General features: G+C 34.8%; 4 protein-coding genes across 5 annotated transcripts; 1 reads left to right on the forward strand and 3 right to left on the reverse strand.

The window, feature by feature from the left end:
- Positions 1 to 205: 205 nt before the first annotated feature.
- LOC143457390 (kelch-like protein 38) lies at positions 206 to 8,661 on the reverse strand. Its single transcript, XM_076955237.1, has 12 exons — positions 7,263 to 8,661; positions 6,640 to 6,763; positions 6,314 to 6,467; positions 6,021 to 6,238; positions 5,687 to 5,833; positions 5,186 to 5,279; positions 4,865 to 4,980; positions 3,392 to 3,581; positions 2,252 to 2,383; positions 1,850 to 2,011; positions 1,402 to 1,552; positions 206 to 929 (listed from the first exon to the last, which is right to left on the reverse strand). Exons 1-12 carry the CDS (start codon positions 7,358 to 7,360, stop codon positions 824 to 826), a joined length of 1,692 nt encoding a protein of 563 aa, XP_076811352.1. The 5' UTR covers positions 7,361 to 8,661; the 3' UTR covers positions 206 to 823.
- A 126-nt stretch (positions 8,662 to 8,787) lies between these two features.
- LOC143457422 (ADP-ribosylation factor-like protein 2) lies at positions 8,788 to 12,579 on the reverse strand. The gene is made up of 5 exons (XM_076955240.1): positions 12,336 to 12,579; positions 11,864 to 11,974; positions 10,101 to 10,263; positions 9,834 to 9,914; positions 8,788 to 9,721 (listed from the first exon to the last, which is right to left on the reverse strand). The coding sequence occupies exons 1-5, from the start codon at positions 12,398 to 12,400 to the stop codon at positions 9,587 to 9,589; spliced, it is 555 nt and encodes a 184-aa protein (XP_076811355.1). The 5' UTR covers positions 12,401 to 12,579; the 3' UTR covers positions 8,788 to 9,586.
- Positions 12,580 to 13,922: 1,343 nt separating this feature from the next.
- LOC143459434 (amino acid transporter heavy chain SLC3A2-like) lies at positions 13,923 to 17,528 on the forward strand. The gene is made up of 11 exons (XM_076956600.1): positions 13,923 to 14,196; positions 14,349 to 14,549; positions 14,713 to 14,862; positions 15,088 to 15,239; positions 15,334 to 15,453; positions 15,566 to 15,702; positions 15,907 to 16,108; positions 16,246 to 16,413; positions 16,487 to 16,628; positions 16,704 to 16,852; positions 16,970 to 17,528. The coding sequence occupies exons 1-11, from the start codon at positions 14,046 to 14,048 to the stop codon at positions 17,066 to 17,068; spliced, it is 1,671 nt and encodes a 556-aa protein (XP_076812715.1). The 5' UTR covers positions 13,923 to 14,045; the 3' UTR covers positions 17,069 to 17,528.
- LOC143459422 (uncharacterized) lies at positions 17,230 to 22,086 on the reverse strand. 2 transcript variants are annotated; one of them, XM_076956579.1, is made up of 11 exons: positions 21,814 to 22,086; positions 21,655 to 21,742; positions 21,198 to 21,376; positions 20,906 to 21,013; positions 20,604 to 20,765; positions 20,391 to 20,510; positions 20,008 to 20,176; positions 19,666 to 19,817; positions 19,303 to 19,476; positions 19,029 to 19,219; positions 17,230 to 18,223 (listed from the first exon to the last, which is right to left on the reverse strand). In XM_076956579.1, exons 1-11 carry the CDS (start codon positions 21,901 to 21,903, stop codon positions 17,662 to 17,664), a joined length of 1,995 nt encoding a protein of 664 aa, XP_076812694.1. In that variant the 5' UTR covers positions 21,904 to 22,086; the 3' UTR covers positions 17,230 to 17,661. The 2 variants fall into 2 exon arrangements, with proteins under 2 accessions (XP_076812694.1, XP_076812703.1); XM_076956588.1 differs by lacking the exon at positions 17,230 to 18,223 and adding an exon at positions 18,267 to 18,761.
- Between the last annotated feature and the right edge of the window lie 399 nt (positions 22,087 to 22,485).

Genomic DNA, 22,485 nt, shown 5'->3' on the forward strand with positions numbered 1-22,485 from the left:
GCATAGGCCTATACAGGTCCTGAATACACGCGCACGCTCAGCCTGATTTCAGTTCCGGAAGTACGTAACAAATAAAAGCGATGATAGCCTTTTTCTAAACAGCGTTTACAAGCAAGGTGCCTTTTTCAGTCGTGAATCTCTTAAGATTTATTGATCCGTTGTCGCCGAAAAAGGTCAAGTGCGGTCATATACCCGTGATATGTCACCGTCAGGTTTGGACCTCATTAATATTTGGAGATCAAGCAAGCGTCTAATCCGTCTTCGCCAGGTTAAATTAGGCCTTTATTGGCGGTTCACCATAAATAAACCAGTATCGAATGTTACAATCTGTATTTGGAAGTTTGACGAAGATCGACCGAGATTTAAACGAATCTTCGTGTCTAATGACGTTATGCCTTTATACGATGATGTATGTAAACAAGATTGATCAAAAAACGTCCAGACACGTATGTTGTAACTAATGGAACTGGGCATTAAATGCTGCTACCTTTCGTTAGCTATATACGCGGTATCACACATACTTGTAGTACTTTTAACTTATGTAATTCAATTATAACATTCACGGCGTCATATGTGATTTAAAATATCGAACAGATTATATAAAAAGGGAAACATACAGAATATATACACTGTTGAACTTTCAGCCCAGATATACTAAACGTTACAGCGCACCAATACAGCTAGATATAAGCAACCGTTGTAAGCTAATGTATTCGCTTTGTAACAGAAATACTTTTTTAAGTTATGTAGCCTACAACATAGCGACTTATTGACGATGCTGTGCATTCCAAGAATATAGCTCACTCGTGCGAGTGCTGTCCAGTCAAATAGCAACAACACAACAATGGTCTCGGGGCTCTTCCATGCGTGCTTCTATCGACCATTGATCAGTTGCTGGATCGTTAGACTCAATCGACACACGATGTTCACTATGAAAAAGAAACAAGTTTCAGTCTCTAACGATTTTAATTAACTGTAGAAAACTCATGGACATGTTGCCGCAATTTTGTTTTTATTTTTGCTATCGGAAATGCGATATCATTTCTTCATAATTTCCTATAATCAAGAAAGTCTTAACGTATTCACGGTCATTTAGTAAAGTTAACTTCATTAACGGCATACTGTGGGGTAGCTTGTGCAACTACCTAACTTTTAGCAAGGCATTCAACACTTCGTTAAACATGAAAGCATCTACAAAAGTGGTACTGTAGAGTGTTCTCAGTCAGTACATGTGGTAGACACACATCACATGTGCATAACAATGACAACAGAGGCCAAAAAGTGCAATACTAGGACAGAATTGGGTAAATGTGTGACAAATTTCCTCTACCTACCTTTTACCTAAAAGCAAACTTTTTAAAAGATCAACAATTTCTAAGAATTTTAACTATCTCCATTTACCCGCCAACGACAAATATTTTCGAACCAACAACACAAGCACAATGATACTTTCTTGCTTCATTCATTGATGCAACCTGACACCAGGTGTCAGTCTTGGGGCTGTATTTTTCGACAACTGAAAGCGAGCAACCAGTTTTACAGTCTCTTCCCCCTACACAAGGTAACCAAAATTTCATCGCTATTTATATTCGTCCATATCTTTAAACTGTGACATTTTATGTAATTTTTGTGATAACCCAGCACACTAATAAATAATAAATGATATTTATTTTATTAATTAATGATATTTTATTATTTTCATAAATAATAAAAAAGCATTAATTTTTGTTGTACACAAGTATATGTAAGTTGAAGTTGTTGTTATAAACAAGTTACTACAAACAATGATACATTGTACCTTCTTAACTATTTCAAATAGAATGAAAGTGTGTAATATAGTTATAATTACCAATTGCATAAATCTCATTATTTAAAGCAACAGCTGCTAAACATCCTCTGCCATGCGCCATAGAACAGACATACTTCCATCCAATTTCAATGTTTTCAAGATCAAAGCGTTGCATAGATGTTATGTCGGCAGAATGGTAGTCACCCATGGCGTAGAGGAATCCTGAAAACTCACAGATTTTACCGGTAACAATTACAGAGCAAGTAATTAATAATAACAACCTTATCACCAGTAATTAATACAAAACATTACAAGATTTGACATTTTTAAAGATGACATTAACACAGAGATTTAATAAAAATATTTGTGTACTAACCCACTTTACAAAGCTTGCATTAATGTAATGTAAAAAAATTGCAATTAACATTAAAATAAGTTTGCACAGTACAATTAGCATTAAACCTTGACAGCTAACCAGACCAAAATTAAATCTGGTTAAGCTCATATTTTTCAGAAGGGTCCAACTGTTTTGTGAAATATCGAAATATTCTGTAGTTCCATCTCCATAATATCCTTCTACGACAAAGATTCGATCTAGATAACAGAGTATGTATTAAGAACAGTGAAATTTAAGTAAACTATATCAAAAAGAGAAAATGTTAGTGCAAAGTATCTCTAGTAAAAGACTTTTTTTATTCTATACAGAGCTGGGGTCCTTTGTTAGAAGTGATGCTCTTTTTTAAATCAGTTGGGAAACCATGAGCATGCTCTTTGCTAAAAGTTATCTGCTTGTTGCTCCTTTTTTGGCACAAACAATGTTGCGAACGCACAAAATGGATTTTGTTTATTACAGCGATCTTCAGACATTTTATTAGCGCTAGTAATTTGCTTCATGTTGCTTACCTTTGCCTTTATTTTTGTAAGTTAACCGATATATGCTTTGAAAGTGAACAATACTAAATTAACGAACATAAGTACAGTATCTACAATTCTAGAAGGTTCTAAAAAACCATACTCTTATTTTAATCATTTGTGGCAGGTGTGACTAAAATAAAACTATTTAACATCAGATTCCTGAAATTGTCTAACATTTACAACAAATAATGATAATAATTAATTAATCAATTGGGCTACAGTTGACCACACGTTCTAGGCTGACAATGCAAATTTGCAACATACAAAATCCGTTTTTGTGAAAATATTTAGTTTATTTAATTGCCAAAAAGAGCAAGAGCATGAGTGACAAAACGAGTGTGCTATTTTATAGAAAAGCGTAAGCATGAGTGACCCTCTATTTTTATAGGAAAGTGATCTTCTTTGTAAAAATACAGTTGCCCAGCTCTGAGTCTACAGATATATTAATTGATTAATTTGTTGATAAAGCTAATGCAGTCATACCACAGAACTCTGATTTCTAAAACGTTCTACTTTTCAAGCAACATGGTTTTGCTTGAAAAATCTTATCGATTTCAGTATTTGATTTCAAGTTATTTCAATTTAGCGACATTCAAGTTCCAAGATATCACTGTATATCTATTTGTCTTAAATATAAATATTTTTCAATTAAAACATTAACATATGTAAAATTGTAAAAATACCAACCTCCATGGACTATTGCTGATGCACCTGACCGTTTTGCGCACATATCAGACAATTCAATCCATTTGTGTGGTTTTTTCAAATTTATTTTTTCCACTTTTCTACTGCCTCTAAATAACTCACCACCACCCATAACATAAACTGTGTTGTCTTTTTTTACAGCAGTTGCACTATGATGTTTGAAGTTCATATTCTTAAAAAAAAAAACTGTTATTTCAATTTACTAATCGCAGGTTATTACACATCCATCAACAAAGTTTGGTTCAAACTTTTTGCCACCATTTTGATGTGATACTTTTTAAATTACAGCAATAACTTTGGTAATAATATAATTGCCTTAACTAGCGAGATTTTTAACCCAGAAGAGTGACCAATTAGGACAAACAAACTTCATTTCTCTCAAAAGCTCTAAAAATAAATACTTTTTAGACGTTCAGACATTTTTACCAAAACCAACAAATGTTCGACAAAAGCAACGCTTAGCGTGTTGCTATTGGCAAAACAAGTGTTACATGACACCTGCAGTTAAAAGTTGCAACAAACAGAATCATGTTGCTTAGCTGCTCACCAACAATAAAAAATGAATAATTAATTTAGTGTGAATTCAGTTTAAAACAAACTTCTCATCTGCTAGATTCGACTTCGACAATATTTTTTTAAATAATATTACTAAACTTTAGGTGCTAACGAAGGCATGTGTGTTTGAAAAAAAAAGATCAACTTCTTTTATTCCCGAATGTAGTAAAATCACCCAAAATACAATAACTCAAAAACCACGGCATGAGGCCTAATGTAATGTTGCATGTAAACTAAGCCTAAAACTACCTCATGTAAGAAATGACATAATTCACATATTTCTAGCTTCCGTTACATTGGCGCAAAGTCAAAAGTGGATTTTTTGGCCTAAAACACACATTTCCTCTTTTTCATGCCAAATTTAATTTAAATTTTGCACCCCATGCTAAAAACAACAGCAACCATGCTCCCCTCTGATTGGTCTAAGCAAGATTTTTTACAGCTCTATGTAAGAATCTAAAAATAAACCAAGAAATCTTATTTGTTCAGATCTTATTTCATACACCTCCAGGAACAATTGAAAGGTCATGATTGAGGAATGCTTAACCTAACCTAACATACTTAAAACCTAACACAAAGTTATTGGATAATTAATGTACTATATAGGGATGTCCAACCTTTTATTATAGTGGGCCGCATTGTCACTTGAAATAATTCAATGGGCCACAGAACCTATTAAATTTCAAGAAAAATGGGTGCATAAAGTTCATACTTTTGGAGTGAAAATGACTAGCGGGCCGCACAAAAATCTCAGGCGGGCCGCAGGTTGGACATCCCTGTACTATGAACTTTAATTCTTACATGACCATTCAATATTGAAATAACTTTTGTTAACACCTGTGCTATTTCTACTGCTATGATCTCACTATAATAGTTGTAAACTGAAAATTATACACTCACTGGAAATTTGGTCCATGTATCGTTGGCAATATTATATTTCGTAGCATTTATGCCTGAGTTCCAATCACCCAACACCAGTATCTCATTTGACATATTTTTAGATAAATACTTTGCTTCTGCATGAAAGAATATTTTATTAAACTGATTAAAGAAATGTATGCTAAAGATGTCAACACAAAATCCTTAAAAATTGTAAATAATTAATATAAAGTGTTTTTACTGGTTCTCAATCACCATAAACCTGCCAATTTACAGCAATACACAATTATTAAAAGCATTAAACTTAAGTGCAAGTATAAGTGCCATTAATTATCTATCTACCTTTTCTTTCAGTGGATATATTAATTTTTGATAGTTGCTTGAATGTTAGCTGCAAAATATTCTGAGTGCATTCTAAGCTCCTTTTCACAAAGTCCTAAAACACATTTAGGTCACCACAAAGTGCATACTTACTTATATATTGGTTTAGATTGCAACAGAAATTACATAAATTCCTAACAACAAAATGACCACTTTTCAATTAACCATCGATATAGTAAACGCATCATTTCTCTAAAGTAAAGGCATGCGTAAATTTAACACACCACTGTCAAAGTTGTGTGTTAAATTCGTTCTTACATTATACAAAATTTTTATTCTGGCTATTTGAAGAGGAATAAATTACAAATGTTGCCAAGTTATCATGTCATTAACTAATATAATAACGGTATTATATATGACTCAGTTAATCCTTTACCAAAACCACTTGAACCATATTTTTGTGATTTTATAAATTTGAATGTGTGCAATAGTGACCATAACTGTCAACACAAGAAAACCCACCTCATTTTCAGATATATTTTGCAAAAATGCAAATGACATCTCTCCAATGTCACAATATTTGAAGAGTTGTGGAAAGAACTTCTCTCTTTGGTCAGGTTTATGCTTTATCCAGCCAATGAGTGCTTTGTATTTTAACTCTGATGATATCTAAAAAAATTAATTACTACAATGTTTCATTTACAGAAAAAAATGTAATCATTTTGTATTGGGCGTAACAGACCTGCCAAAAGCGTCATATCAAGGCGCAAATGCAAATGTCACAAACTTTATTTGAAAACAATGTTACTATTTGTGGAAGTGTCTGTTATGCTGCATGATGCTCCTAATTACACACTTTCCGACTGTTTCTTTGTAAGATTGCAACAACGTCATCATAATTAAGATCTTTAAATTGCTGTCCTTCAACAATCAAGGCAAAGCTGACATTAAAGAAATCTTCGGCCTTCTTCATAAGCTCTTCGTTGTTATACCTTGAACCATACATGCTAATGCTTAAGCAATTTCCAGGAGTCAAATTCTTTAACAGAAAATCGATGCAGCAGTCTTTGATGTCTGAGAAACACTCAATTAGCTAGAAAGCTTGAAAAAGTGCATAATTTATGATGTCCAACTGATGGAATACCTTACCAGGAATTTGCAGATATTCAGCAGTGTCCAAAAAGTCATAAACATTGTTATCATTCAGACTAATATCACCAGTGTATAAGTAGTTGATAACAGCTTCCATTATTGCAATACTGACACCTTTCATGGTTGCCTTTCCATCATATTTTTCCTGCATCTAAGTAAACGAAATCAATACAATAACTTTGATAGACTAATAAATTGTGAATATTCTGTTAATTAAACAAATTGTTAGTAAATATATGTTACTTAATCATGTAAACATATTCACCTAAAAAAATCATACAAGCTATCAGAAAATAATTATTACAAAGTCAACGACGACTCACGTGAGTTGTGAAAACCTTTTTATAAAAATCTGAAAACACACCGATAACACATTTGTGCACAAGCCATTCCTGTTGCTCGATACATATAGTGACATCACAAAGTTCTTGGCCAGACTTCCTGTCTCTGTTTAGGTTATTGTACAGATTCAACATGATATACATAAAATTTATAAAATTGCAGAAGAAAGTAAAAAAAATCACTTACACTGATTACAACACCCCTGTGTGATTGTGTAATTGTCATCAAACCCAACAATACGCCAAATTAGCACATGATAACCAATTTATTGTTTAAACTGACTGAAAGCAATTTAAGCCAAAGCAACAGGAATCACACTTTGGGATTAGTGGTTGTGATGATCATTATTTTTATCAAGTTGATTTGTGAATGCTGCGTGTTTCAAGTTCTTGGGCTGTTCTGCTTTGCTTGTTTGCCGAGTTATTATGCCGGCAAGCTATAATGATGGCATTTTTGTTTCATGTCCCCCCAAAAGCAATGACAAAAAGCAAACGATACAATATTTGTTATGCAGATGTTTCAGTCCACACTATAACGATTAGCAATGATTACATCAAATGGTAAAAAATTCAAGTTGTTCACTGTAACCCAATGAAATAGTTACCTATTTAGTTTCTCCAACAAACTGACAGCATGTTTACAGTAAACATCATTGACAGAACTTTCCTCAGGTATTCCTGGTCTTACTGCTGTTGAATTCATATCATACGAGGAAGTATCAAAACTTCATTCAAAAATTAATTAAGCTAAAGCGCCAAAACAAATGCTTAGCCTTACACATGTTACAAATAACATTGTGGAGGTTGTTGTAGGATTCACATAAACTACACCTGTGTGAACCAAAATAAATATGCTTAAGATGTGTGCAAACAATAAATATACGTATCAGATATCACACTTACGGCTTGACGCTAATTGAACTGTTCACAATAATACTTTGTTAAACAGTTATTATCAACTAATTATGCTCCTGTTAGATAATTTGCTAGAAATACAAATTGTTTAAGTTTGTTGGATAAAGACTAGACTTATGTGTAGAAATGTGTTGTAGTTCCAGAATGGAAATTCAGCAGGATTAAAATTAAAACTTACCTTGCTAGATTGTACTAGCAATTGTTCCACATTTAGAAAGACTGAATGGTTCAGGATTTTTGTTTGCCAAAATTAACTAAACACAACTGTATCGTAATTTAAGTTTAGCCAAAGGTTAGAAGAAAGGACTTTTGAGTGGTTACCAAAACCTTTCATAACACAGAAAATGACATAAATGAACCAGACAGGAATCAATGAACTAACCAGAATTCATATATTTATCTATTCTATTTCCAAAATTATAAAAGTGCTACACTGACATTACTGGGACGACAAAACTTACTAAATATCTTATTCATTTTGATTTCATATGATTTTGAATTTGCATACCAACAAAACCTAAATCGCACTCAAGCTTGTGTCATCATGCAAGCATAAAAACTACCGTATTCCAAATTACAACATTTAAGCATGACACTTTATAATTAAAAAAGAGGGCTTTAAGTTTCTTGCTCAAGCTAATAAAAACTCTATCGGTCTATCCCATGCATTAAGGTTTGACGATGAAATGTAGAAAGTTATGAAGGCATTGAAAAATAGTTTCTTAAGTATAACCGTACTACACTGAACTGGAGCCCTCAAAGGTCATGTCAAAACAGCACAAATACAGACAGCAGCTTGTAACTGGGTCCTAATTCTAACACTTGAATAATTCAAACTAGGTAATTAATTCTAAATTAAAACTGTGACAATTTCTTAAAATTCTATGTAATGTATACTATTTCTTAAGTTACCTCAAACTCTAAAGTTTAGCTCATGATTTCGAAATAATTAACAAATATTGTTAATTTTATAGTGCTGTCTCTAATGTAGTGAGATTATTTTAATGGAGGTATTCAGGTATGTATTATTGGCAATCCTTTGTAATTCAACTGAGATACCTAACTTCAAAGAATTGCACAAAAAAGTTTGATTTCAAAGCTGTCACATCACATTTATAGGCAAGCATGGAAATGTATCTCCCTCTCTTACGCTCTCCCAAAAGCCAAAAACATCAATCATGTTATCATCAATTACATCTTTCAATATACGTGACATGGTATTTCACAGTGTTTTATTTCCAAAAATTAAATTCAGACAACATATAAGAGATGAAGAAAACTTAATATGAACACATTCAAAGTTTCAAAATTCATGGTATAACTAATACTCAAGAAAAACTGAAGTTTCTATCATCAGGAAGTTTTATAACATGAATATGGAATATGAACTGTCCCGCAATTCAGTTTTTTTCCCAGCAAGTAGCAAAGACTTGTCAGTATTATTAGGGTTTCAATTTGAACAAGTGTTAACTTGAAGTACACAACCAGTTGGTAATTATTGAGAATGGGAGATGCAGAAGCTTAAAGGGAGGAGCAAGTCCAAAAACAAGTAAATCAACGAGCAATGATCATTGAATATACTGGTGGAAGAATCTTTAACAATACGGGCTGGTTGAGCAGTTATTGCAAAAATTGTATGCACATTTGGCCTCCTATTAGGACAGAGAGGGCAGTCAATATGCTTGATGACTGGGGTTTGTATTAGGTGTCGTAGGCTAGCTAACGCGTAATAATAAGTAGGTGATTAGTGATTTGGACTTGCCCCTCACTTTAAACTTACACCAAGAAGGGGTCGTCAACAAGAAAACCAGACAAAAGAATAAACTCATTATGATTCAGGTGGCAACGGTTATGACTTCACTCACACAACTACAAAGAAATATCATTATGCATTCTGACAAGGTGCAGCCGATTGTAAACATTTCATCAAATACTGACAATGACTTCTACTTTGGGTACGCATTATAAAAGGAAATGTACTCGTATTCCAAATTTCACCAGCGGTTTAACTGTACTAGTCTAAAGTGAAAATCCGACTTGAAATGTCATCAAGCATCCAATCAATCCCTTCCAGTAAATTTTGGCCAGTAACAGCGCTGCAGGGTAAAATGGACCAATGGTGAGTCTTGATGCTTTCCAAATCTAACACCTGCAAGCAGACAAACAATTAACTAATATTACAGATGACTTGTAAGCTAACAACGTTTGTATTTTTATGAAAGCATCAGGTGGGAATATTGGAATGTGAAATAAAATCTTACTTCTTTAATTTCAATGGCAGAAAGTGCTCCCGGCAGATCTTGTTTATTTGCGAAAACAAGAAGAGTAGCTCCTGCCAATCTCTGAGATGTTTATGTAATCAGTTAATATATGTCATAAAACCGTTATGTGTAATGTACCCCTATGCCTTATACCTATATATATATATAATCATGATTTTTATGACAAAAAGCTGAGTACTGTATCAGCAAGTTCTGAAGATTTGATAGACTTTATACGTAAACACACCAAATAGTCGCATTAATCACCTCCTCAACCAAAAGTTTGTGAAGTTCTTGAACACAATCTGCAAGTCTTCTTTTGTCTGCGCTGTCGACAACCCAAACCAACCCATCGGTGCTTTCAAAGTAGTTTCTCCAGTACGATCGCAGAGACTTTTGCCCACCTACGTCCCAGATGTTTAGTTTAAAGCTGCATGAATTGATATGAATACAGTGAATTTTGGTGACGGTGAATTCTTCATTTGTAACAATACAGAAAAGTTTATTTATTTATTTATTTATAGTTTATTTAAAACTATACAGTTAATGTTTACTTAATTCCAAACCTATGATACAACTCAAAGTCACTTAAATAGTCCTGGCAAAATTTCAATACAGTAATTGCAATCATATTAACTTTTGATAACTCAAAGCAAACTAATAAATCATTTTAGCTTCGGGTAATGAGTTGTTATTGATGTTTTATTTTGTTTATAAAAGTATAGCTTCAATAGGTGTGTTACACTACATAAGCCTACAAAGTTGGGCAGGATTTAACCATTTACTATATACATTTTAAGTATGATACTGGAAAGTGGACTTGTATTTTTAAAAGTTTAATGGCAGCAAAAGGGGTCGAGACTAATTCAAACAAAACACAGTGGGGTTATGGGATGACAAAATCATTTTTTACGTTTAACAATCATGACAAAAATTTATCAATGCTATTGTTTATTTTTTGCCATTGACTGAGAGATGAAAATAACAAACCGGTAACACTTATATCACAATAAAACAGAACACGCGTGAAAGCAAGTTACTGGGACAAACAATTTCCTAGTTAAGCTTCTCCAGCCTCATGGTATTCAATGACCAATAATAAATTCATCACAAGTATATATATGAAATATTTTTTCACAAAATGGAAAACACACAAAATAGATACAAATGCTTGGATTAAAAACATGAATTAAGTATCTGAACTGTTTTAAAACTATAATTTTATGTAGCAAATAAATTATGACTGTTTTTAATACTAGTTTCACACACGATTTTTGCTCCATAAAGTTTACAGCAAACAAAACAATATGCAGCACTAAGCACGTTGGAAACATGTGATGGTGGTTCAAAAGAAACTCTTTGTTTTTTAGGCTGACAACAACGGTAAATGAAACAGGTGGCTGATGAGGTGATGGAAAGGACTCAAACAGATGAACTGAGAAACCACCATAGTATCGTAATTTGCTTCACGTAGCCGTTATTTTTATAACTTAACCGAAGAGCTATGAAACTGAAGAATAATAAATTATTGAACGTCGGTATCTACAATTCTAGAAGGTTCTTAATATTCTGCTTGTCCATTAATCATTTGTGAAAGGTGTGATTAAAACAAAGACTCAGCATCGAGTTCCTTGAACTTTTCTAACATTTGTCTTGAATAATGGTAAGCAAATATTAGGCTAGAATTTACACAATTTACAAATAGACACACAATTTACAATGAAAATTTGCAATATATCAATGCGATTGGTTTTCGAAAATGCACCGGAATTAAAACATTAAATATCATTTTAATTCGTAAAAAGAGCGAGAGGGTGAGCAGCAAAACGAGCGCTCTTTTCTCTATAGAAAAGCAGAAGTGCGAGCGATGCTCTTTTTAAAAGAGTGGTTACCCAGCTCTGTGTACAAGTGTTTGATAAGGTTACGTGCATAGAACAAAATCCTCATACCTTAGGCTTAGACAAACAATTTAAGATCAAGTCAACATTTAACGTTATTCCAAACCGAGATTGTAAATCTTAATCACTTACCCTCGATGTTCAACAGTTTTAATGTTGAATCCTAAAGTTGGTGATATAGTATTGATGTCATCTCCAATAAACTTCTTCAGAATAGTTGTTTTTCCTGCATTGTCAAGTCCACTGCAAGATAGTTTTAAGGAAGCAACCAAAATAATAATTATATAGCCTACATAAGTTAACATTCTATTTTAGTAATTTGAGGTCTACTAATTTTTGTCCTTTATTTTTTGAACTTTGAGACCTTCCAGCGTTTTTGAAATCTACAAACAACTGGTTTTATACCAATTGGAAGCTTGACCATATTTATAATAAGATATTCGAAAAATGTTATGCTTTCCAGTCTGGCTGAGAATAAAAACTTTAATACCATACCACAACATTGAATTTTTTCTGGCAAAGTCTGGAAGAAAACTAGGCTACATCGGTAGGCTAGTTATTTTACAGAGTTAAGGAACGAAAAAGTAAAATCACTAAAGGATACAGCATAAGAATTCTAACTTCTTTTTCCTTTTGCTTCATTTTCTTCAAAATTGTGAGTAAACCCATGACGAACTGATTTAACAATTCACCTTCGGACCAATAACACACTTTTCCACTTCAATCCTATAAGGTTAATTTATTAAAACTAGGCTGTTTAGGCTGTTAATTAACCAATTTTATTACGCTTTCCTGAATTAATCATGCGTACAACACATGAATTCCTGGTTTCAAATTGTCTATGCAAAAAATCCCCGAAATCAAAATTGCCCGATAGAATTAGAAATGAGTGTCCAGAACATAGATATCTTATATATAATAACGTTATTATATATAAGATATCTATGGTCCAGAAGTACTGCTCATTAATTTTGTTTTAATTTAAGCTCTGATTTCATAAATATTATGTAAACTCTAAAGCACCCTAAAGCTTTGATACTTATTCACGTTATATTGAAAATGAGTATAAATTGATAGCCTGAAACCATTCATTTCCCTGCAAAATAATTGAATTCATCGAAATACGAAAACTGTTTCCTAAGTTAGTAAGTCCGTCTAGTTCTTAAGAAATAGGCTTAGGTGTAGTCACGACCAAGACATAAGTTTATATTGAGATAAAAATTAGTATCACTTAAATTTCTTGTACCGTAGGTATTGTGACGATTACGTCACGACTCACGAGTTGTTTTTGAGATGTTTGGAATTTAATTTGGGATTTTGTAATTCAGTTGTTTACCAGACTTGAGTTTTCCTTAATGACGTCAGATAATTTCCTCGCTTGAACTAGTTTGCCACATATATATACTTTGTGTCCTATAATAAACAAAATGAGACTTTATAATTTAGTAATATATATAGACAGAAATTAAACAAACAGCAGAAGCAAACCGTTCGAGAAATGACAACCATCTCATCGAGTCAGAAGAAAAACAATTACCAATTCAACCAACCTCGCTTTTAAAATTTGTCATGGTATTAGCCTAGACTGCAGTTAATTTTGATTTATAGCTTCGTATAATTTAAAAGTTAAGAAAAAGTGTAAAGAATTGTATTTCCTACTTGAAGGACGATTTATTTTTTGTCACGCTTCTGGACTTAACTTAACTCGTTTAACCATATCGTTTGAGCAGGACACAACTTTTTAGTTTACCAGCAAAGTTTAGTGTAGTTTAATTTTGTGGTTTTTATTTATTTTTACTGGTTTATCGCTATTGGTTCTTATGTTTGTCGGTTATGACGGTGTTTGTAAATTCATTTTGTTTAAATTTATTTTCACAAACTGATGATGACCATTACATGACCTTTACGTTTTACTTTATAATTCAGTATGTAGGAAAATTTTTATTTCACTGCAAAACACTTGATTTACAGCAAGTAATCTTTCACTTGTGCCCGTGCATTCTGTGGTGTTTTTATTAATCGTTTTTGTTAATCGTTTTGTTTTTTTTCTTCGCAACGCAATACCGCATGATACCTAGTATTTGTATTTTCGATGTCTATGATTACTGTTTCACTCCACAGCATATTGGTTTCATCTGACACAGGATATTACCGGTTAAAACCGGTTTACACGTAACGTTGCGTCATCTCCTGTCCTTGTCGGAATTGTGGCGTTGTTGCGTTGTCATTCCACCAATTCGTGTAGCGCTAGTTGAGCGAGGCTTTGTTGCTAAGAAAATTTTCTATTATTGGAAATTAAAACTACTGAATAATCATGGGAAGTCCAGAGAAACCGATAGATGTTGAAATGGGTGATATGAACGATGAAACGAAGCAGCTTAACCCCGATGTTAAAACTGACAGTGAGCTAAAAGAAGAAGATAAGGAGGAACGTTTCACTGGCCTCAAGAAAGAAGAGCTTATGGGTTAGTTGTAATATGTCTATACATACATACCGCTGCTACGAATTTATTGTATTGATGACGAAGTAGACATTTGTGTCATGTTTTTTGCATGTAGCCAACTGCTAAGGTATCAAACATACAGTTCTAAATGTGTCGTCACTTTGCCTTTTCAGAAATTGCTAACCAGCCTCATTGGGTGCGTGCTAGGTGGGCATTATTCATCATTTTCTGGATAATATGGGTCGCCATGTTGGCTGGTGCCATTTTTATTGTGGTAACAGCTCCAAAATGTAAACCGGAACCAACTCCACAGTGGTATCAAGACGTTGTAGTTTATGAAGCCAAGGTCGATGAATTTGCCCAAAACTTTAAAGGTAGCCCCATAACAATTAGATCTTACTTTTAAAGTGATGGTAGTTTTAATAGAAAAACAAAACCATTTAAACAAACATATCGATGTGTAGGCTATTACATTTCACTCATAGCAGTGTATGTCTGGATTATACTATAAATAAAGCGATGCATATTTTCATACAGGAATGGAAGATCATTTGGATTATGTAAGCAAGTCACTTTTTTCAAAAGCTGTCATGGTAGCTGGCGCTGGAAAAGAATCAGACCCAGCAGCAGTTACCAATAATGATGATGCTGGGTTTGAAAGTTTGGTTAAAACTGCAAATGAGAAAGGTTAGTATCAGCATTGTGTTACCAACAAAGTTAATAATTTAAATTTTGGCAAAAAAATAAGTTGCACAGTATGTAAACAACGATCAAATGATATGATTGATTTCTGAACATTTGGATATTGATTTTGACTTTTTTATGCTATGGCAGTTGTAGCTGAAATTAGTTAAATAATTTCGAATCATGATATTTCTTATGACTTTGTTTTTGAATTCTTTGTCAATACAGAGATGAAGGTGATGGTTGATATCCCTGTTGACACCTTGTCGACGATGCACGACAATTTTGCTCAGAGTGCGACTGCTGCTTGTGCGTCAGATGCAAGTGGCATGTACTGCAACTTTTTTGTATGGAAAGCAAATGGAAGCACTTCTAATACTGTAGGTCTTACACATTGATAAATATCCCTTTGGAAGTTATTAAAATAATACGGTACTGTACGTTAATTAATTATTAATTGCTTTCTTGATGCAGGATGATTATGCTGAATGGGTTTACAATCCTGATAGAATGGCCAACTACAAAGTAAGCAAGGACAGCCCCAATCGTGCATTCCTAAACTATGAAAGCCCTAAAGCTTGGGAATTTGTTAAGGTAAACTAATCTCTCTGTTAGTTAGTCTGTTCATGATATCTCGCCATTGACAACTTAACATTTGAAACTTGGGAAATATAATTTGGTTGATAGTTGACATTTTTTATTTCAGATGCTTGTCAAGTCCTGGTTTGATCGGAAAGTGGACGGCATTCAAATACGGGACGTTGGACATGTTCAAAACATTGAACCCAACAAATTAGTCAAAGATATTTGGGAAAAATTCTACACAAATGAAACCTCCAATGAGTGAGTATCTTTCTGTTTGTATAGGGTTTTTATTTAATTGACATTCGATTGAATTATTTATATATTCAGTTTTCAATATTTATTCACTATTCAGTAATTACTAATTAGGTTTAGTAAATTTTTTGTTTTTAGAAAGCTGCTTCTGTAATTATTTTGTTTACGTAGTTCTTCTAAAAATAAGAAAAACTTACCCAACTTTTTCAGAGCTCTGTTTGTCTACTCATCATCACCAAATCCAGAACTTAATCCGGTCATGCTTGATGTGAACAACACAAACACTGGAAAAAGTCCCATGATTTTGAGCGACCACTTGTCATCTCACGCCAATCTTGAAGCAGCAGGAAAAATGATGAGAGATGCCATTGAAGGATGGAGAAATTCTACTCGCCAGATTGGAGCAAACTTGGTATAATTTGCTTCCTTTGCTAAATTGTGTATTTTATTAAGTTTTTAGCTTATTGTGTGTCGTAGAGAACAAGTTGAGCCAGCCACGCAATGTTAATTTTTGCAGTTGACTTTATGTGTGTTTTCATTTTGTTCCAGCTAACTCCATTGGGTGGTTCACTTGTGGAGACTCGATTCTCGAACACAAGCATGGGAGCTGCTCTTAACCTTCTGTCAATTTCAATACCTGGTGTACCAGTTATTAGGTCCGGTGATGAGGTTGGCGCCTCATCTCCAGTCCTGACATGGGAAGCATCTGATCCAGATGTTAGTCTTCACATCTTGTGCCTTTTCTTCACTTTAATCGTATTTATGACAACGTTTTCTCTGTTGTCTTAAGAGTGCACCTGTCAATTCTTCCAACGTTGTTCTAAACACCGTCACGGCTGCAACAGTAAGAAAAGTGGAGGGAATTCAAGCCATGCAGTCTCTGCGTTACGATACACGCAATGAAGATACAAAGTTCAGCTTTATTGATACTGGTAAAAACATTTTAACTGTGAAACTTGCTTGAACATCAGATAATAGTTATAACCTTGCCCCTCGTTTTATAACAGACAACAACAATGTGATCGCATTCCATCGCAAATGGGACACTAAACCCTCTGTTTTGGTCGTGAGCAATTTGAGTCCCAGCGCTCAAACAGTGAACGTTGTTTCATCATCCGGTCTTATGGATAAGAAAAAACCAGCCAAAAAAGCCAAGGTGAGTCAAACTTGAAATTTATCGCCCTTCCAGATAAGGCAGCACGTCTGCTTTGACTAACAGTCCTCGTATGTATAACTAATCTATATCCGGTAAATAACTATTTGTTTTTCACAGGTTGTAGTGTCTTCTTCTGCGGCTTTTGGGGATGGTAAACTGGTTGAATTGGATAAAGTGAACTTGCCGTCTGGCACAACTCTGATCTTGGGCGCCTAGGCATCACCAGTTTGTTTCATCTAAATCTAATTAGTGGATTGTAAACCACCCAACTCAGAATTGCCCATCAAAATTTTTACTTTTCGAAATGTTTTGCCTATACTGTATATTCAAATAGTATAATTCGGTTTAACAATAAATTAATTTGAATAATGAATTGATTTATCTTCCCATTGTCTTCGTTTATGAACTGAATTATCGTCTCAGTGTCTGCGTTTGTATCTGGCTGTCGTCTGTGTTCCTACTTAAAGTTTTTCCGCATGTGCTGACATCGCTCAAAAGTATCCGTAAACACCAGTTTTGTCTCTAACAGCATGTTACAGGAAAGTTACACAAAGTGCAAATTCAAATACAGACTTCACAGTATGCAGAAAATTAATCTACTTAATTTGCTGAAACAGTGAAACTTCATGAATTACGTTGATGCGGTGCATGTCGTATAATAAAAATTATAATCAAGTTTTCAATGTGATGCATTTGTCTTACTGTGGAGGAATTTTGGACAACAAGCAAAGTTGAACCTGAGATTTTGACAATGGCTTCTGTACCTTGAAGTTTTGAGACATTGATGCCAGCGGTCGATTGATTCTCAACTAAATAACTTTTCGCGAGTTGGGAATTCCTGCGGTTGTTTGTTTCTGTGTTTTGATAACTGTCTTGGATGGAAAATAGTTGCTACTTGATCGAACTGGGATAGGAATGGAGATCTCGCTATCCACCATATGATCATTGGAGCTTTTGTTTTGATTGCTTTCCGATTCGTCTCTTGAAGCGAATCCCAGAGCCGATTTTGATCGAATTGTTTTTGTCTCCTCAACGCCTAAAAACTTCACCTTTGTTGAAGCCAGACCAGTAGGACTTCTTCTTTCACCCGTCTCCACGCTATGAACTCGCAAGAGGGCGCTAGTAACCTCTGTCACGTCAACTTTTGCTTTTTCCTGTTCTACAGAAATAACCATGCTTCGACTGCGCAGGGGAGTGAGATTAGGTGAGGCATTGGGGCTGTTTGTGGTTGATGACGTGGCCAGTACGGCCTGCTTCCAAGCGGATTTGAGTTTTTCCTCCTCTTCCTTTTTCCTAGCTTTAGTTTTTGCCAATTTTCGCTTTTCCTCACGTTGACGGAGCAAAGCCTCCTTCCGTCCCTTGAGTAATTCCCTAAATGATTTTCGTCAAAGGAACAATAAATAATGTAGATTGAGTTAAATTGTAAAAGTAATAAAACCTTATTGTTTCCTTTTTTGTTTTAAACAACATATTAATTTAACGGGAACAGTATATAAGCTAAATCTGACAGAGATTAAATATCTGTACTTATATATAGGCTAACTTATCATAGACATTCTTAAACGTGCACCGGATAAATTTTTGTTGAAAAATGAAGGAGCTTTTCACAAAGCAAAGGTTTAGCGATAACCTTCCAGAAAACTAATGATTTGATTTAATGAAACTAATGATGAAGAAAGCCTACTTTACGAAGTTAATTGAATATATTCAGCACAAACTTTGTACGACCACAACAAAAACGCAGAACGGTTGATCAGTTTATAAAATAAATTACGCGGCTCAATCTCGCGAAATATAAATTGGCTTGTTTATTTTCTGGCCTCAACTCTCAAGCATGACAGAAGCAGTGGTGATGAAATTTTACATCTGCATTTGACTCTCAAATACGTTTCTCTTGCTTTCCAACACCCTGAAATGATTTGAAATAAAATTTCTACAGAATTACTTTTGCAGCAATTTGGTACAACTTCCTTGCAATAAAAACTTACACTTCTTTTAAGGCTAAAGCTTACGGGCCTTTGTCTTACTCTTATAATTACCTGTGCTACGTCTCCTACCTGAATACACATTAATCATCTTATTTACCTTTAGGCCTATATGCTATGAACTGTCCATGTAAATAACCACTGCATTCACCGTAAATGAGCTGTCTATAAACGCAAGGCGAAAAACTTACTTGTAGTCGACCTGCCCGTCGACATCAACATCCAAGCTGCTGACTAAATTCTTAAGTTGCTTCTTCGTGAATGGGATTCCAGCGTTCTGGATCCCTCTTTGGAATTCTTGAGGAGAAATTTTCCAGCTTGTGTCTTTATCAAAGCTTTTGAACAAGTCAACCAAGCGCAGTCTTTTCTCTTGAAGAAAATTCTGAAAGCGACAGTCCTCGTTAAATTCATTGATTCCAATCCGCATAAAGCTCACTTTATTCGATTTTAAGAAAGTTGCCCTACCTGGAGCAGCATCATAGGGTCATCTTGCGGCGAACCTCTCCTTGTAAATCCCTCGCCAGATGTCTCTCTACGATTTGTTGTGAAAGAGAAAGAGGTACTGCTCCCTTTAGCGGCCATTGCTCGTTGTTTTAATTCCTCCGCCAGATCTTTGAATTCTTTGCTGATTTGGATACCCTAGGTGCATCAGTAGCCGTGGGTTAAGCTTCGGTTAGCTCAAAGATTATACTTTGTCACATCATAGATCAGCTAGTTAAGCTATAATGTGATAAAACTAAACGTCGTCATTGGCACGAGCCCTAACAACAAAACCATTAAAAGCAGTAAGCCTTTCGCTACGTGTATGGCTTACGCCATCCTTCGTACCCTGAGATCTAGGTCCTCCAGAGCAGATTTTTCGTTCTTAGCAATAGATCGGAGTAATATTAAAGCTCCGTCTCCTCCGATCGGGTTTTCTCCCAATTTGAGTGTTTTTAACGTGTCGTTGATTTCAAGACCTTTGGCGAGCATAAAGGCACCTAAAGAACGGTTTGACTGAACCAACTTATACGTCTTATGCATACGAAACAATGACTACTTCGCTATGTCTGACGTAGGCTGAATGTATATCGAATGTGATAGGCCTACTACTTATTAAAAATACTTTGGCAAGCAGTGAGTGATCTTAATGTTTATTAAATATTCATATCCAGTAGATATAAAACACACCTTTTCCCGTGATTCTGTTGTTGCTCAAATCAAGCCACGTGAGGGAGTTGTTTGTCTTCAGTGCTTCACCCATCGCCATAGCGCCCTCATCCGCAAACCCATTCCAGGATAAATCAAGGGATTTTATTGTGATGTTTAACTTCATCCCTGCGCAAATTGCTAACGCTCCCTAAAGCAAAAGTTAATAACTAAAATGCTTGCGTTTTCTGTTAAGATTTGTGAACTTGTTAGAATATAAAAAACAGTGTCTCGATCGCATTACAATCTCTGAGAGCGATTTAATGCTATCCCTGATGTGCTGAGGTGTTTTAGGTGTCAAAAGCTGCACCTATGAACATTACAGTCGTCTCAATATTTGGAGTTGAATTAAATCCTAACTTTACCTTTCGCCTCAAATGATTCCAGCTTAAATTAAGGCGTTTTATGGCTTCGTTTGACGCAATTGCTTGACCTAGCCACTCCCCACCGACTTCACAAAAGGCATTGCCACTCAGATTTAATTCCTTGGAACAATGAGAATATAACTTTAGCCCAAACTTTTCAACCATGATTCAATACGCGAAACTATAGGGTTAGCAACAGATTGTCTTAAATACCTTCAAACGAAAATTTTGTTTGAGCGCTTCCGCAAAATACTGGGCGTCCGAATCTTTGAAGTCATTTCTGGAAACGTTGAGTTCTTTCAAAGACGTGTTTTCTTGCAGCACCTCGCACACAAATCGAGCTCCCTCAGTGCCCAGTTTGTTGCAAGATATATTCTGAAATATCAAGGTATCAACAGGTAGAATGTTTTGAATAGCCAACTTCAACATGATAAAAAGCTGACTAGATAAACGTTATTTGTTCGCAATAAACTGTAACTCATCAAGTACCGGTTGGTCCACGTATATTAACTAACCAAGTAGCAAATGTAGCAATTTTCCATCAACATTTCAGCAATATCCTGCATGCCTTCAGACGTAATCCAATTGTCTTCGATATTCAGTTCCAAGATGGACGTGTTCACCTAAAGTTTGCAAATGATATTATAAAAATATGCTACTAGAATTATTCGTAGATCGTAAAATAAGCATGTTGACAGGAATTAAATCGCACATATTAAAGAAAGATGTTAGACATAAAAACTTGTTGATTGCAGGGGACCTGCAGTTACTGGTTGATTCATGTTCAATAAAGCACCGGTAACTTACCACCAACGGTGCTGCAATAGCTTTGGCTCCATTCGGACCCAGACTGTGGTGGCTCATATTCAACACTTCGTCGTTCATATGCGCTAGAAAATACGAGGCTGGTACCACGCCGAGTTGCTCGCAGTATTTGACGTATGTGTCTTTTGCTGTCATGCTGCGGTACTTATTCACTGATGTATCTGGCATTTAGACATTTTTAAAGATATGTGTTCTATTGTGTTAGTTACTACAAATAGTGTGTTAGCCCAGTTGTAATTTTTATGTCTTGTCTACCGTTATAATGAAGGGATTTCATACGTACTGTTGGCTAACCTTTGACTTTCCACCATAACGTTTAAAAAACGTAAATAATAATTAATAGATTACGCAATCTCAGGTAAGATTCAATCAGTCGTAAATGTAAAAAGACAGATCATTTATTCATTTCTAGGAACCAATAAAAAATCGAAAAACGAACCTTCCATTTCCAAATCGGTGTCGTATTCGTCTTCATCGCTTGTCACTGGAGCTTGAAGTTGGACTTTAAAGGCTTTCTTTCCAACATCCTAGGCATGATAAGAGTATGAGCTACTCACTCTATGCGTTAAAAAAACCCACAATTACAAAATAATTTCACCTCATTTTCCGTGACTTCATTAACATCTGTTAGACTTCCCTGCAACATTTCATTTTCTTTTTTTTCGTCGTTTTCCGGGTTTGGCGCCATGTTTTAATATTTTAATCTACACTTCTACAGGATGAAAACGCACCAGAAAAAAAATTAACTCAATCACTTCTTATCAACAAGAAATTTGGTCTTTTTGACGTCATAATCGTTTACATGACGCTTATCAGCTGGTGACCTTACGGTTATCTAAAGCTGACAGTTAAGCCAAACCTGTGCAATTGCTTTTCTTCTTGTGAAGGCTGTTAAGTTTTAAATGTTTTCAAAATACCAGGGCAAGCTTTTTCCGGTTACTTTCTCTCAGATAGGTAAAAGACACTTTGGTAAATATTTGCTGTCAGAATAGAGTCATTCTAAACAGAACTGCCTGTATTATCACTACTTAAATGACGCAGAGAAGCCATCAAGTCAAATATTAATAAGGTTCTATTCAAATAATTCAACAAATTCTCAAGGAGGGAAAGCAAACATGTTCATCACAACGCCTGCAAACCGCATACCAAATCACTTTAAAGCCTGTTTGTTAATATACAAATCTTTAGCTTTTAAAGGCGATACTGTAGAAATGAGTTGTGGAATGTGAATTATATTGTCGCCATAAATGCCCCATTGCTTTTGTAATGG

This window comes from Clavelina lepadiformis, chromosome 1, assembly GCF_947623445.1.
Source record: "Clavelina lepadiformis chromosome 1, kaClaLepa1.1, whole genome shotgun sequence".
NCBI lineage: Eukaryota > Metazoa > Chordata > Ascidiacea > Aplousobranchia > Clavelinidae > Clavelina > Clavelina lepadiformis.